The sequence below is a fragment of the Xiphophorus hellerii genome, chromosome 18 (assembly GCF_003331165.1).
Source record: "Xiphophorus hellerii strain 12219 chromosome 18, Xiphophorus_hellerii-4.1, whole genome shotgun sequence".
In the NCBI taxonomy this organism is placed as follows: Eukaryota; Metazoa; Chordata; class Actinopteri; order Cyprinodontiformes; family Poeciliidae; genus Xiphophorus; species Xiphophorus hellerii.
Window position 1 is genome coordinate 27,986,129 of NC_045689.1, and position 15,047 is coordinate 28,001,175.

The 15,047-nt window shown below is 37.7% G+C and overlaps 1 protein-coding gene across 13 annotated transcripts in view; it reads left to right on the plus strand.

Annotated features, from left to right (window-relative positions):
* The first annotated feature begins 5,390 nt into the window (after window positions 1-5,390).
* Window positions 5,391-15,047, plus strand: part of ncam1b (neural cell adhesion molecule 1b) — a 110,596-nt gene continuing 100,939 nt past the window's right edge. For 7 of the 13 annotated variants that reach the window (XM_032590459.1, XM_032590470.1, XM_032590460.1 and 4 more), the window contains exon 1: window positions 5,391-5,744. In XM_032590459.1, coding sequence (XP_032446350.1) covers window positions 5,693-5,744 — 52 coding nt within the window. In that variant the 5' untranslated portion in view covers window positions 5,391-5,692. The remainder of the gene's footprint in view (window positions 5,745-15,047) is intronic. The other 6 variants (XM_032590461.1, XM_032590462.1, XM_032590471.1 and 3 more) reach the window with 3 other exon arrangements.

Genomic DNA, 15,047 nt, shown 5'->3' on the forward strand with positions numbered 1-15,047 from the left:
TACTTTCAGGGGTGACACAATCAGATTAATCGCAATTAATTGATGTCTGAAAGAATTGTTAACTAACTTAGTAATAGATTAATTGTCAAACTGGGGTATGAAAACCCTCAGGCAGCAGTAATTAAGCCAAAACAGCACAAAAAAAACCATACTTTTAGCATTTAAAATGAAATACCTTCCTCGTTTGTAAATGTGTTCTGTCCAAAACTCCTCAAGTAGCATAGTTTTAGCTTCGCTCGGTTCAAAATCTGTAAAAACAATCTCTTATTAAGCGTGTTTTGCTATGTAGTTATTAGCAGGTTAATCAACAAATTGAACAGATTGCCCCCACACTGCATTAATGGTAAGTCAAGTAGGAAAGGTTTACTTTTTCACATGCTAATCTTAAAAGTATTTATTTTTAACTGCAGGTGCGTCCTTTGATCAAGTGTACACTAAAAAACATTATTATTCGCTATTTAAAAATGTAATTGAATAGTTTATTTACGTTTTCTTAGAAATGTTTAATGTATGAACTAAGCTTAAGCGGTTTGATAAAAAAAAGATCTGCAGAAAGTGGCAAAAAACATTTTTGGGGCAAAACAGTTAATAAACAATTCTGTATTACAAAGATAACCGTTAGCTGTGGCCCTTTTTACGTTATAGGAGTCTTTACTGATGACTTTGCTGGATGACAAATATTTCTTGCATCAAAATTTCCCTCTAAATAAATGTAAAAAAAAAAAAGGGGGGGCAGAGGTCTCTTTTTACATGTCTGCCAGTAACTCTTGAGCAATAATAACCCTAAAAAATTACAACCTACTCAGAAAATGCTAAATTGCGCCCGCGAAGCCGTGCCATCAAGTAATCATGGCTTCCTTGTTTCTCTCGTTAGTTGCACTGTTACCCGCTGAATATGTCGTACTCGCTCTATTCTCTGCGCCGTCGACCTCTGCTTTTCTCCCATGACCCAGAAAACAATGTTCACATCAGTACTGTATGAGGCCCTGCTCTCCAGCAGTGGAGGAGGTAACCGAGGCTATTTTAATACATGCAGTGGAGGATGATCATGCAAACCTCCGCTGGATGTATGAAATGTAGACCAGGCTGAAGAGACAGTTATATGTGTAGATGCAGGAATGGACGGATAGCTGAAGCATAGATGGATGCAGCATCGCAGGCTGTGTGTTGACATGCATGTGTGTGTGCTACATAAGTATTCGTGGCGCTAATGGGTGTAAGAGAAATCAAAGAAGTGGAAAAAAGAGAGATCCTTACACAGGAAGAGACAGAAAATACATCTTAGTATACAAACATGGATTTGTAAGGAAATAAAGCTTAACTTTCTAGGTGTAGCTTTTGCTAGAACTGCCAATATGAACCAGTTTCAACAAGAAATATTATGCCTAAGTAGAAGCTGGTATGTTTTTTTTTTAGGTTTTTTTTTCACCCCTCCAGGGGGTCTTTTGTGGGCTCTAGTGTCCCTTATATAATAGTAGGCTGACAGGAAACAGGGAAGGAGAGGGGGGAAGACATGCGGCAAATGTCGTCGGGTCTGGGAGTCGAACCCGCGACGGCCGCGTCGAGGACTCAAGGCCTCCAAATACGGGTCGCGCTACGCCCTACGCCACCACGGCACGCCCCAAGCTGGTATGTTTTTAATTGAGATCTAGATAGTTGACCACGTAAAAGATGATAAGTATCAAAATCAAGGATAAGATCACAGCTGGTTGTGCAGGGGTATCGATAAATTAGAATATCACTGAAAAATGTGTTTAGTTTTGCATTCTTAAATTATTATTATGTATATTATGTAAAATTTACTTTTTTTGAGCCTTGCATCGTGTTATAAAGTAATTTCCCAATCAAAAACGTAGCTGGAGTGTCGCCTTGATTCTTTCATGCATGTTTGAGAAATCCTTTAATCTCCGGTGGCAACCATTCAGCTGCGAATGCTCCTGCTCCGACTCCCTCTCTCAATTCCTTCAGACTAGCCAGCAGCAATCAGCAAACACCTGGTGGAACTTGAGCTAATCATACAAGCTACTTCTCACTGAAACAAGTTGTATAAGGGTTAATAGAGGATATGATGACTTCCTGAAGGTGGAGTTTCAGAGAGTAGCAGTTTTTAAAGAGACAGTTGTTAAATTACAAAGTAACATTTCTTTTAAGTCATATTTAACATATACAGCCTTTTCAGGACAACTGAATGTGCTATACATGATTGTGCTATAAAATGGTTTTTGGGTTAATCGTCTTCACTTGGGTCAAATGCTATTTTTGCCCACCATCGCTCCTACTCCTTATCCGTGGAGGCCAACCTCATTCGGTTCAAGTGAGGCTTGCGATGCTTTGTCGTTCTGGGTTATTCTGGGTCCTCCAGGATTATTTGTTGATTTTTTTCTTTTCCTGGAGAAATTCTGGTAGGTTGTCTTGTTTTCTCAATTTCTAGATATTGGCTTTCACTGCAGTTCACTAAAGTTCTAAAAGCCTTAGAAACGGTGTGGTAAGCATCTCCAGACTGAAACATGTCAATGAGTGCGTTTTTTCGTCTGCTCTTCAATTCTTGACTAATTGGGACAAATGATGTTTGAAATATGTTAACCTGCTTCTTGTTGTTAGCTTCTGTTTAGGTGATTTTTTTTTTTATTTGCAAGGTCTGGTAGTTAGGGTTAGGAATGATGAGTATAATTCATGTGGAAAAATGTGATTAATCATTTGAAAACTAATTTGTATTTACTCTGGTTATCGTTGTCTGATATTAAACCTTATTTTCCCATTTGACACATTTAACTGTCAAAAAACTTAAAAAATAGACGAAATATGTAGGATGAAAGGCACTTTCACCCAAGACTGTTTAATAAATGTTTTTCGTGCAAGAAAATTTTGACAAATGGCCTTTTCCTCGCAGAAAATGAAACATTTGCAACTTAATCCAACACTGTTGAACTGCAGGGCGGATTTCTCAGAGGGAGAGGCAGCTTTCTTCTTCATTTTTTCCTCCGACAAACAGAAAGTGACACATCCAGATGGACTTTTCATACAGAATTTAGCTGACCAGACCTAGGAGATCCCACAGCTCTGAATAATTCAATGCGATTTGGATTCACGCATCAATCCAAAAACTTCAGTGATCCTCCAAGAGAAACATTTAAAAAAATATATGGAAACTTAGCTTACAGCATCTTTCACAATGACAGGAAAAATTTCAATCCAAAATGGCTTTCTTATGCATGTTAAGTTCAGCATGCACTAAATAAAACAGTACTGTACGTCAGGGCTGCAGGGGGGTTTTCAAAATAAAGAAATACGTTTTTCTGTTGACTTTTTTTTTCTGCGAGGTGCAAACGTCGGTCAAGACTTTACCCATTTACGCCACACAGGGTTAACCTTTTTTCTTTCTACTGCTTTAAGTTTAACGTTAGTAAAAAACAAACAAACAAACAAAAAAAGCTTTCTAGTAGAAGATATCTGGCACCACACTCCATGTGGTGGGACATTTGGAGAACGTTCCTGTGCAAAGATGGGCTGAGGCAAATAGGTGAGATTTCATCCGCAATGCATTCTCACCCAGCCCACAGATTGGTTTGGGTTTATCAGAGTTTGAACCATTGGATCTTTTTTTTTTCTTTTTTTTCTGCAGCCCAGCTGTGCAAATAAAAAAAATAAACCGCCCTCTCGGGGTGTCCAAATGTTACAGTGTGATTTTGTCCTGCTGTGCAGACACACTTCTCTCTTACTTCTGTTTTCTTCACTCAATTTCCACCCTGAGAAAGTGTGCCGCAAGAGACGTCCTTAGGTCAGTGGCTGGAGGAGAGGGGTCTGGGAAGTATGTGAGTGAAAGTGGTGCTGTAAAACATTCTAATGTGGGAAATTGCTCTGGTTTGGCTGAGTGCAATTCAGTGACTAAAATCCGGTGAGTTATGAATGTCTTTTTTCCCCCCTTTTAAAGTGAAACAGAGCACAGCCTACTTAAATACTTAAGATTGTTTTTGTTTTTTTTTGTTAAATCCCAAACCAACTTTTATGGCATGTTGTGTCCCTTTTGTTGTGCATTTGTAGACATTCGCAAAACATCTCACAATCCCATAAAACCTGAAAATAGTTTAGATGAAGCAATACTTTTTTTTCCACAATTCATGCCTGTTTTTGGTACTTTAAATAGATAGTAGATAATTTGTTTTGGCCTGAGTTGATCTAAGTGGTTTAGATACAGCTGATTGACTAACATGAAATCCAGAACACCATCTCAAGTATCAAGCAATTTCCGCAGTTATTAAAATTGGTCAATAACAGTTTGAAAGAAGACTTTGCTTTTTCTAATATGTCTCAACTTCTGCTCCAACATCCAAACGCAAGGGTAAGAATTTGGCATTTATATAAAAGCATGGACCCAGCCTGCTTCAGGCTAATGATGATAGTGAGGTGAGGAGCTGTGGGGAAGGGGATATTTTCTTGGCACATTTTTGGCCATTTTGTACCAATGCCTATATATATATATATATATATACAGTACAGACCAAACGTTTGGACACACCTTTTAATTCAATGAGTTTCCTTTATTTTCATGACTATTGACATTGTAGATTCACACTGAAGGCATCAAAACTATGAATAACACGTGGAAATATGCACTAAACAAAAAAGTGTAAAACAACTGAAAATACCCCTTATATTCTAGTTCCTTCAAAGTAGCAACCTTTTGCTGTGATTACTGCTTTGCACACACTCTGCATTTTCTTGATGAGCTTCAAGAGGTAGTCACCTGAAATGGTTTTCACTTCATAGGTGAGCCCTGTCAGGTTAATAAGTGGGATTTCTTGCCTAATAAATAGTCATGAAAGTAAAGAAAACCCATTTTAATTAGAAGGTGTGTCCAAACTTTTGGTCTGTACTGTATATGTATATATATATATATATATATATATATATATATATATATATATATATATATATATATATATATATATATATGTATGTATAATTTTAGTGTTTATATAAATTGGATATAATGTATACTAAATATAAAATACCTTTATTTCTAAGAGATGACAATTGTAGGTAACAATCCAGTATTAGCGTCTACGTTGCAAAAGAAAAAGTCACGTATTTTTGTAACAGACCACTCATACATTTAGAATGGGTTTATAAGCATCCAAATTATAAATAACACACACACACACATATATATATATATATATATATATATATATATATATATATATATATGTATATATATATATATATATATTGTATATATATGTTACTGATGTGTAATGGGCAAAGTGAATTATTATTGCAATGACTGGGGATTCCCCATCATCCTCCACCTCCTCCTCCTCATCATCATCATCACCACAACGCCCGTCTTTGAGCCCAGCGCACTATTTAGCAGCGGCAGATTCTCCTCTCCGCCCGCGCGGAGTAATTCGCGGATGTGAGAAGGCTCCACTTGTCAGTCAGACTTTGAACTGTGCACTGGCGCTCATCACTGCTTATCTCTGACCGCTGCTTGTCATCAAAGACGCCGGCCACTGACACTTAAAATCGACGAGCACAGATGTAAAGATTAGGATGAACAGTTGCTAAGAAAGAGAGAGAGAGAGGAGGAAAAGAAAAGAAAGGGAAGCCCGGAGAGCATCACTGTAAGGGAGCAGAGCGGGGATTAAACGTTCGCTACGCCGTTTAACGTTCACGTTGCTCGGGAGTTGAGATGGTCCAGACCAGGAATGTTTTTTTAGCCTTGCTTCTTGTGGGCAGCACAGGTAAGAATCTTTAACATGCTATTTTTCCACGTGTTTTTTTTTTAAATTTATTTTAAAATTATTTTGAATACTACGTCCCATTCTTTTTATTTGTGGTCCAGGACCGCAGGCACTCTTTTGCCTCCTCCGCCCGCAGGCACTCTTTTATTTAGCAGGTGTGACGGTGCTGCGACTGCTGCTAATTAGCTTCCAGGAGAGCCGTGAGTCCAGTGAAGAAAGCTCGCTGGCTAATGTTTTTCTTGTTGTTGTTGTTGCCATTTTCATGTTCTCTCAAACAAACATACATGCACACCCGCGCGCGAAAGCACAACTCAGCTGGTTGCTAAAAAAAAAAACCAACACAAAAAACCGCTGCTCCTCGCGTGGCACAACCTCTGCGCTGACTTTGCATTTATTGCACACAGTAAATAAATTAGGACGATTTATTAAAATCGTGTGCGAGCGCGGTGTTTATAGCGAAGGGTGACTCGGGGATTATTGGGGTTTGTGTTTTGAGAGTCGTGTCTACGTGGGCCGTTGCGCTCTCTGCTCAGATGGGACGTGTTTGTTGTTGATGGAGAGTGATGCTGGGGCTCCCTTGTGTGCGTGTGTGTGTGTGTGGACACACACACACAAGTGCGCGGAAACGAACACGCTAAGCACACCGTGTCACTAACTTGTAAGGATACAAATTGTGCAAAAATTATATATATATATACATATATATATGTGTGTGTGTGTGTAATAAATGAAGAAAAAGACGTGTTTTGACGTGCACCTGTCCGTTTGCAGTATGATGATGACATCCTGGAGGTGGGGCTTGCAATGCACATGAACATCAAGGGTCTGTCAGGGGCAGTCGTGGGTTACACCCGATGCACAGCAAGCACAACTTCCACTCTGAATCATCTGTTATGTAATCTGACGCCACGATGCAGGCTTTGAAATGAGATCCTCTAAGTTGTTAAACGCGCCCTTACGTAAGTCTAATTGAGGGAGTTTGTGTGAAATTACATTTTAATGACATTTTGCACGCCCTCTTTTGATTAACGCCGGTGATTTTTCTCTCTCTCTCCTTCTTTTCCTGAAGTGTGTGTGTGTGTGTGTGTGGTGCTTATGTTAGAAGTAGTGCTCTTAGCTACACCAGGCTCAGGATTTTCCGTGGGTTAGCCTTTTAATCCTTCATGTACAATCCGATGTGAAGGGGTGTTCCTCGGGCTAGAGAGGAAAACGCAGTGGGAGTGGAGCTCTCTCTCTGCATTGTCATGGTAATACAGCCCTCATTGCATAATTTTTTTTTTGGGTACAATATCAAGAAAAAATAAATGACACCGCAAGAACCTCTCGAGTATCACCGTGTACATTTATGTAAATGGGTCTAACTCTCGTAGTTGTTTGAAAACCATTTAGTACAACCAATTAAACTCAAACACACCCCTTGGAAACCCACATAGTAACTTGCTGAGTACTTGTGAATTTTTGAAGAAAACTTAGTTTTTCAAGGGGACATTTGCTGAGATGTAGAAAAAATGTTTATCTTTGAAGATTTAGTTCTCTCTTTGAAAGGAAGCTTGGTCAAAAAAAACTAAAAGAAATTAGCCCTGGAGCTATAAATGGCTTAGAAATGTTCTATTATGTAAGAATTTGGTATTTATCGATACACATGAGCTAATAATAATTCAGTTATTATTCAAAAGCCCGTTTTTTTACATTTTAGTTAGAATAGAAGAATATATATATCCTTTATGTATTCCTCTGTGGGGAAATTCAGGTGTTACAGCAGTAAAGTGACTGGCAGTTGAAGAACGTAGGTTCACACAAAGATAACAGTATAAAATATATAAAAATAGAAGTACGAATGACGTACTGTACAGTAAGAGCAAAAATACAACACTATACAGTTATTAAATATATCCCACTCCAATCCAAAGGAATGTGCAGTTATATAGAATAAAAAAGTACAAAACGTGCACAATCGACTGTTTAGAAGTGAAAATCTATGAACTGTTTTGGAATTTCTATGTTTGTCTGTCAGTTAGGAAATCTGTTAAAAAGTAGATATACAAATCAAAACAGTGTTTTTAGTACCTTTAATATAGAAATTTTCATTCCAGTTCTAACCATTTATATAGCTACTGTGTTTTTCACAGTTGCCATTTTGAGGTGATGCAAAGGCAAAACCCCCCCCAGAAAATCCTTCATTTGCATTCACAGCAATTATTATCCCACATTCCAAACCATGTTTGGTAGAGTAAATTATTAGTGTATGGTAATCCAGATCAGGTTTAACTTGTGTAAACATTTTAAAATCACAGTGGCGAGGATCAAATGCAGTCCAAAACTGTCAAACATCACGGGAATAGCTAAATTCACTTGGTTCAACTTGGGACACACACTCAAGTATATGTGGTCATTATTGTAATAGTAATAAAATTGGCAAAATAAAGAGGCTATATAAATTTATACTCATTATCAAGTAGGTTTCTTTAATACACCAGAGGAATTGTTCCACTAAGCAACAAACCGTAATTGTAAAAAAAAAAAACAATTAATAACTGATTCTTTTTTTAAATAAGTTGATATTTTAAATAATGTTCACATGGTAACCATTCCAAACATGATGCCGATTTTGCGAATTCCTGGATGATCATCATAATAAATCTCAATTCTTAACACTATTTTTTAAAAATAATTCCTAGTTGTAGAGAATGTTTGTTTGTGCCATATTTTGTTTCGACCTGTGTGCCTACCCAGATAGACAATCTTTTCTTTTCTTTTTAATTTTTTTTCTGAAGGACTTGTGCCACCCCTAACAGAAAGGCACTCTGGGCTGTGAGCCATAATGTCAAAAACGATCACAAATCAAGAGTTGTGGGTGAGTGTTTAGGGGAGAGTTATTAGTGAGTGGAAAATTGCACAACGTAAAGTTGACACAGCTTTAAAATTACTAACCAAATTATTTAATATGTTGCGGTGTCAAATAATGTGAATATTTGTAATCTTCTCTTGTCTTGAAATCCTAAAATAAAATACTATCCTAGAATACTCTGAGAAAAACCTGATTTAATAATTTCCCTAATGCCAAAACTTTTTATTGAAGTTCTTCCTTATTACCTTGTGTCTTTGCATAAACCTGAATGTTGTATCCAGTTAAATCCAGCAATATTTGCATTTATGTTAGCAATAGCCATTGCTAACGACATGTATGGCTGTAAGTAGTTGAATGTAAATGAAATAAAATCCTCATCTTTAAACTGCTGGTTGTAGGGCAGGATTGCTAGCAGCATTAATGACTGAACTGAGATCCAGGAGGGATTAACCCTCTTTCTGTTCCCTGTCCTGTAATTGATTCTCTTCCAACTGATAACCGTAAACATGGATCCATTTTCAAAGATGAATTACAGACGGAGAGAACGAAGCCAGACTAGATAAGAGATTAGTTCTAAACGTCTTTAAATCGTGGGACGTCTCTGCGTCTCGCCATATGGCACCTTTTGAATAGGAGAAAGCGGCTTTGTGCTTTACAGTAGGGTTGGTTCACTGAGGCTGTCTTACATCATCAGTCATGTGGAAATTATGACGTAGCTCTGTGCTGCTCTGTTTCCAAAGCAAGATGGAAGCAGGATGACTTAGGAAAGCTCCAGCCCTCCTTACGACTGACTTTAGCTTTGTGCGGATGGGAGCCAGCGCTGCTATAAGCAACGGCTGCGAGTCCAGCAGCTCCAATTTGATAAAAAGCAATGATTTCAGACTAGCGTGCACAGAGGCAAAAATAAACTAGATTTCCCCCCTAAAGCAAGCAGCCGAGCTTTTATTTAATCGTTCTGGTTTAACTGTTTTTCCCTGGCAAAATCTATTTGTTTTTCTATTAAATAATTATCCTCTTTGGGATAATTTACTTCTGTTCCCACCAACTGCAACTATGTGAAAATGTTAAGTTACTGCAGTTAAGCCTGTCGCAGTAAGCAATTAATCAGTCGGGTGATAAATTAAAATGAGTTAGATAATTTCCATGGTGATAGGGAAATTTTGTTTACAGCAATATCAGAATCCATTTTATTTCCAGTTTCGCTTGTTTTTTGTTGTTTTGTTTCCATTTTATTTATGGTTTTTGGTTGTTGTCTTTAATTTTTTGACATTTAAAATATGTTTCAGTTCCCGTGTTAAGTTTTCTTTAAACAATTAAAGTTTATTGGTTTTTTGAGAGGGCGAACTTGCATTATTATGCCCTATCAACATATTACTTATAAATGGTGTCAATAATAACAATATTATTGTTTATTTCAATAATTACTGCCAGAATTTATTGCGTGGCAAAATTTATAATGGCATCAGTGCAGTTGGGGGAGTGATCACCTCTTTACCAACTCTGTAACAAAAATGTCACTGTTTTTCAGCAAACTTTACAAAACTAAAGAGATTTGTGCCTTCTAATGTCAAACACAACTCTGTAAAATTGAATAAAAAGCTTGTTGCTGTAGAAAACCTGTCAGAGAAATCAAACCAAAAGTAAAATATTATAGTTTCTACTCAGTTGCTGTTGTTTTTCCCATCATAGCAAAAAGAATAACATAAAGGTGACTAGACTAGAAGACCTAGCCAGCTGCCTTAGGTATTTGTTTTATGTGGTAGGTCAATGGAGTACTAGAAAATATAGATGCACATTTAACAATGACACAATTTCATCTATTTATTATGGTTAATGTATCCTTGTCTTTAACAAATTTGGCAACATTCAGGCAATGATTTCTGCCAAACCTGTAGAATGAATCACTGAAATTGAACACTTTGATGACACAAGGTAGGCTAAGAGGCCTCAAACAACAAAAAAACAATCTGTAAGACTTTGGCTGCTTAGAGATGGCAAATCTCAGTTCGAGACGTTATCCACAAGTCAAAAAAATACGAAAAAAGATGAGCCTTCCAAACAGTAGATGGTCTACCGGTTTATCAAATTTACTCCAAGAACGTGTTGACGACTCACTCATGCAGTCATAAAAGGACCCTGAACAACTACTAAAGCCAGCTTCACTTGCTTCATTTAAGGTCAGTGGACTAACATGGCATTCATGGTAGCAGTCAATGGTGACAAAAAAAAAAACTAATTTAAAAAAAACCCAACTCCATTATCCCTAAAACATTTAGGAAACTGCTAGGAGAGTTTTGTGATGACACAAAAAGATGGTTTTTGAATGTTTGATGAAAAACCACCCTTGTTGCTAGGGAGCATGGCAGAATCAATTGTTACATTTAGGAAGCAATTACTCTTTCACAGCTCTGTAGGTCACTAATCTCAGGTGTGGACAGGGAAATTCACCCAACTGGCTGAAGGTGTTATTGGCAAGCAGAGTTTGAACGCATCGTATATGATGATAACCGACCAAACAGCCCTTCACAATTACACATTCATATCACAATTATATTGTTCGGCTGTAGTTAAGATTAGTGACCTTTACCATTACAAAGTCGATTGAGTAACAGTTTAATATGAATCAAACTAAAATCACTTCCAAGACACATGAAAACAGCAAAGACTTTGATCAGGAATAAGGAAGAATGAGTGTGGGGGAGGCTGGGAATCATTCTGGTCAGGACATGAGTCTTTGGGTGATGGCGACCGGAACAGACAGATCCAGGTCTGAGAGAGTTCAGAGGAGATTTGTTGCCTCGGGACAATAAATAGATGACTTTACATGTGCGCGTGACCCCATGTGGCACCGCACGAGGAACATACACATCGTCTCCTTAGGGTTTTCCTGGCAGAGGGGAGATTGACCGGGGGATTAGCGGTTGTTTGTAAATGTTTAGCCTCTGTGGCAGTGGTGTCCTTAAGTCCAACCTTTGAGGTTCATATTAGGGATTAATATTAATGAGTTTTAATTCATGAGTATAGAATAGATTAAATGCTGCACAGAATAAGAAGTACATGGGAGAGGATGGTGTGTTTTCCTACGGTGTGTGATTAATGAAAACTGGCATTCTTTGCTAAAGAATGCAATCCTAATTTCAAACTCCTCCTGCTTTTCTTTTAATTGGAAACCCGGTAAGATTTCGTCTCTGTCATGAAATTAGAGCTATGCATCTTTGTCCGTTATCAAAGGAACCCACGAAAGGCACACCCTGCGAATACATGATCCCTTTGGACACTAAATCTTAGTTAGGCTGGCACATCTTTTGGTATTAAAAGGCTTTTCTCTGCTTTAGAGCTGGACAATACAAAGCTATGGAAAACTGTAGACTGCTGATGTTTCCTCCACTTCTTTGCTGTCTCAGGCACTAATTCAATTTGTTTTGGTCAAGTAGCAATTAAAAATTATATGGTTAGTGGACAGCTTGAGGTAAAATTGGCACTGGCCCCCATGTAGATTTCTCTAATTTGCTACCTCTTGTTTACATTATATACAAGGTGCAGCAGACAAGTAATGCTTTGTGTCGGAGATGTTTAATAACCTTTTAGTAAACTTATCAGGCTTTCCTTGGCTAACCAGCTCAATTAGACATTGTAGTTACTTTCACATGTTTTCACACCTCTAGGTACTTTTCCAATGAAAAGCCTTTGGGATTATGTGTCATCTAGCTTTTTCATTTTTTTATTAGCAAAAGAGTCGAGTTAGAGTACATTTAGAAACAGCACTTTTTGTCACAGATATTCAATCAGATCTCAGTACTTTGAACCAAAACATAAATATGTTTTCATCTAAACTATTTTACAGTTGCTCTGGCTGCATCTTTAAAGTCATTATCCTGTTGAAAAGTTAACTGATTTAGTAAGTGGAGGTGAAGGACTGAAGTCACTTAGCGCCTGTTCTTCTTGTGTGATGTACAAACAGATAAACGTCTGTATATTAAATATTTTCAAGTTTACAACTTGATACCTTGTTTACAAGATGTGTCTCATCTTTGGCATGTAAAGCCACATCTGACAGTTTAATTGTAAAAAAAATCTTATTGGTTTGTTTGAATGGAGCCAGGAGTTAGGTTGCAGTTTAAAAAGGATTTACAGTTGTGGTTTTGGCTAGCCTTAAGAAAAATTTCAAGGCCAAGAGTTTGTAAATTTCATACCAACACCGGTTTGCTGCAGAACTGCTAATCAAGGTCATGGTCCTCTGGCTAGCCAATTTTACAAATCTTTCATCTTTGTTTCTTTCAGCAATTTTGTAGTCCAAGTTCAAGGATGTCAAATCCAGAAATGAATAGATCAAAATGCTTGTTTATTGGTATATCAACCCACAAATTGTATTTTAGACAACTACTTGTGTGTTCATATGACATTCCGGCCATTGTTTTCGTAGCAGTATCATCATGCTTTTTGCTTTTGGTAGAACATTTTTAGCTCCTCGATCACATGTGGATATGATTATTACATAAACAGTTTGTCATTGTTTTCCCGTTTTTGTCTTGTGGAACACATGATCCAAATGCATTTACTGATGTTCTTGACACCACCTTTAGCTAATACTAGGGCTGTCACTATTCCTCAAATGAGTCGAGTACCTCATTTAATAACATTTCTTGAGGCAAATTATCTGCCTCGAAGCTTCGTTAAATTATATTTTTGCTTTATAATGCACTGTGTTCCAGCTGGCTGATTATGTTGCGCAACACTCTTACTTCCACCTGTTAATGAATGCTAAGTGCTAGCAGTATAACGTGTCCAATTTTCAAGTTCAGTCATAAAATGTATGTTAGTCTTTGGATACTGCCTCGTCACAGCTCAGTATCTGCCCAGATTAAAATTAAAATATCTATTTAGGAAAAATGTATGCTTTGTCACATCGACAAAAAGTCTGCACTACATAACGTTTCCATTTCCTGGCATTTGTGGTCGGTGGATGCGCAACGAGTTTACTCAGTATATTACTTTACTCAAACATAATGCACAGATAAAATGGAACAGGCTGTTATTGAATCAAGTTTGCTCATTTGCTAATGCAATTACCTGCATTCTGCCTCAGCTGTTCTCTAATTTTAAAAGCTCCAGAGACCGTGCAGAAATTCCACAGTGGTGCACATCACGTCCTCTCACATCTTTCTTTATTTCCTGTATGGCAGTGGTTTCATTAAAAGGGACTCTTGTTGAACATTTATTAACTTCTGCTGTCGCTGTAGAGCTGGAGACTTTTGTTTGCCACCATTCTCTGATTCAGTTGGTTCCTTTCACTCTTCCATGTGTAGCTAGGTTCCTTGTAGCATTTTGGTTTCTGTAGGTTTGATTAATCTATGTCTTTTATGGTTTTCATATTTCATTAAACCATCTGGATACAATCCAGATATCACAGTAACAGATTTGAGTGGGCCGCCTCTTCATATCCATTGATCAGGACGACGTTGGTCAAAACACTTCAACCATTTCAGCGAGGCTGTTTTCTTTCCCGCTCCTGTTTACCGGCCCTTTATGTAAATCCTCACAAAATGTATTTGCTTTTCTCTCAAAGCTATTCACTTGCAAATAAAAACTAATTTCCTATTTTTTCCAATGGCTATTATAAACTGAGAGCACCTTCCCGGGCTCCTTGTAGACTAAACTGAGTCATCACTGCCTTGTCTGTGGACCAAGTGACCCTTGAAAGAAAAGGTGAGCCCATGGTCGTGCCACTGTCTGCAACAGAGAGAAGTGCATCCCGGTTTTACAAGTGATACAGATGAGCCTTATCAGCTGAAGCTCACAGTATTTCCGAGCTTAAACTATGTCTGATTTAAGAAAATGGGGTCTTATCTTTCTGCAATAGAGCAGCATGCTGTTGGCAATGATATAGCGCTCATTTTCTTTTGTGTAGTATGAAGGGAAGCAGCATGCGTCCCTTCATGCATGCACATCATGGTGCATTCATTATTGAAACACTATGGGATGCATCACTATGCATAGAGGAGAGGGACATTTGGATTGTTACGCCTCGGGCATTTTTATGTACTCCATAAAATGTGGCAAACTGTCTAATATTACAGTTCTCTACAGATTTAGCGATTGCCTGGGAACTTGGAGTTGATTCTGTTTCACACAGTGATAATGTGTATTAAAATGATCTTCAAAGTGTTCTAAGCATTCATCAATAAATTGGGCATAATTGTGCAATTCAGCTCTTTTAATTTGAGTTCAAATAGAAACTATTTGAGCAATTAAAAGTTCTGTTCTCTTTGAGTGGCTTTTCCCTCACAGGCCTTGCATCTAACAACTCTGAACAAATCGTCTGATGACTGCTAGTTTTTGATCCAGAAAATGAACAACAATTAATAATGACATAGTATAAATAAATGACAGTGATGAGATTTAAATCATATGTTTTATGCAAAAAAAGGACCTGTAGAGCATCATTCAGAAAAAAC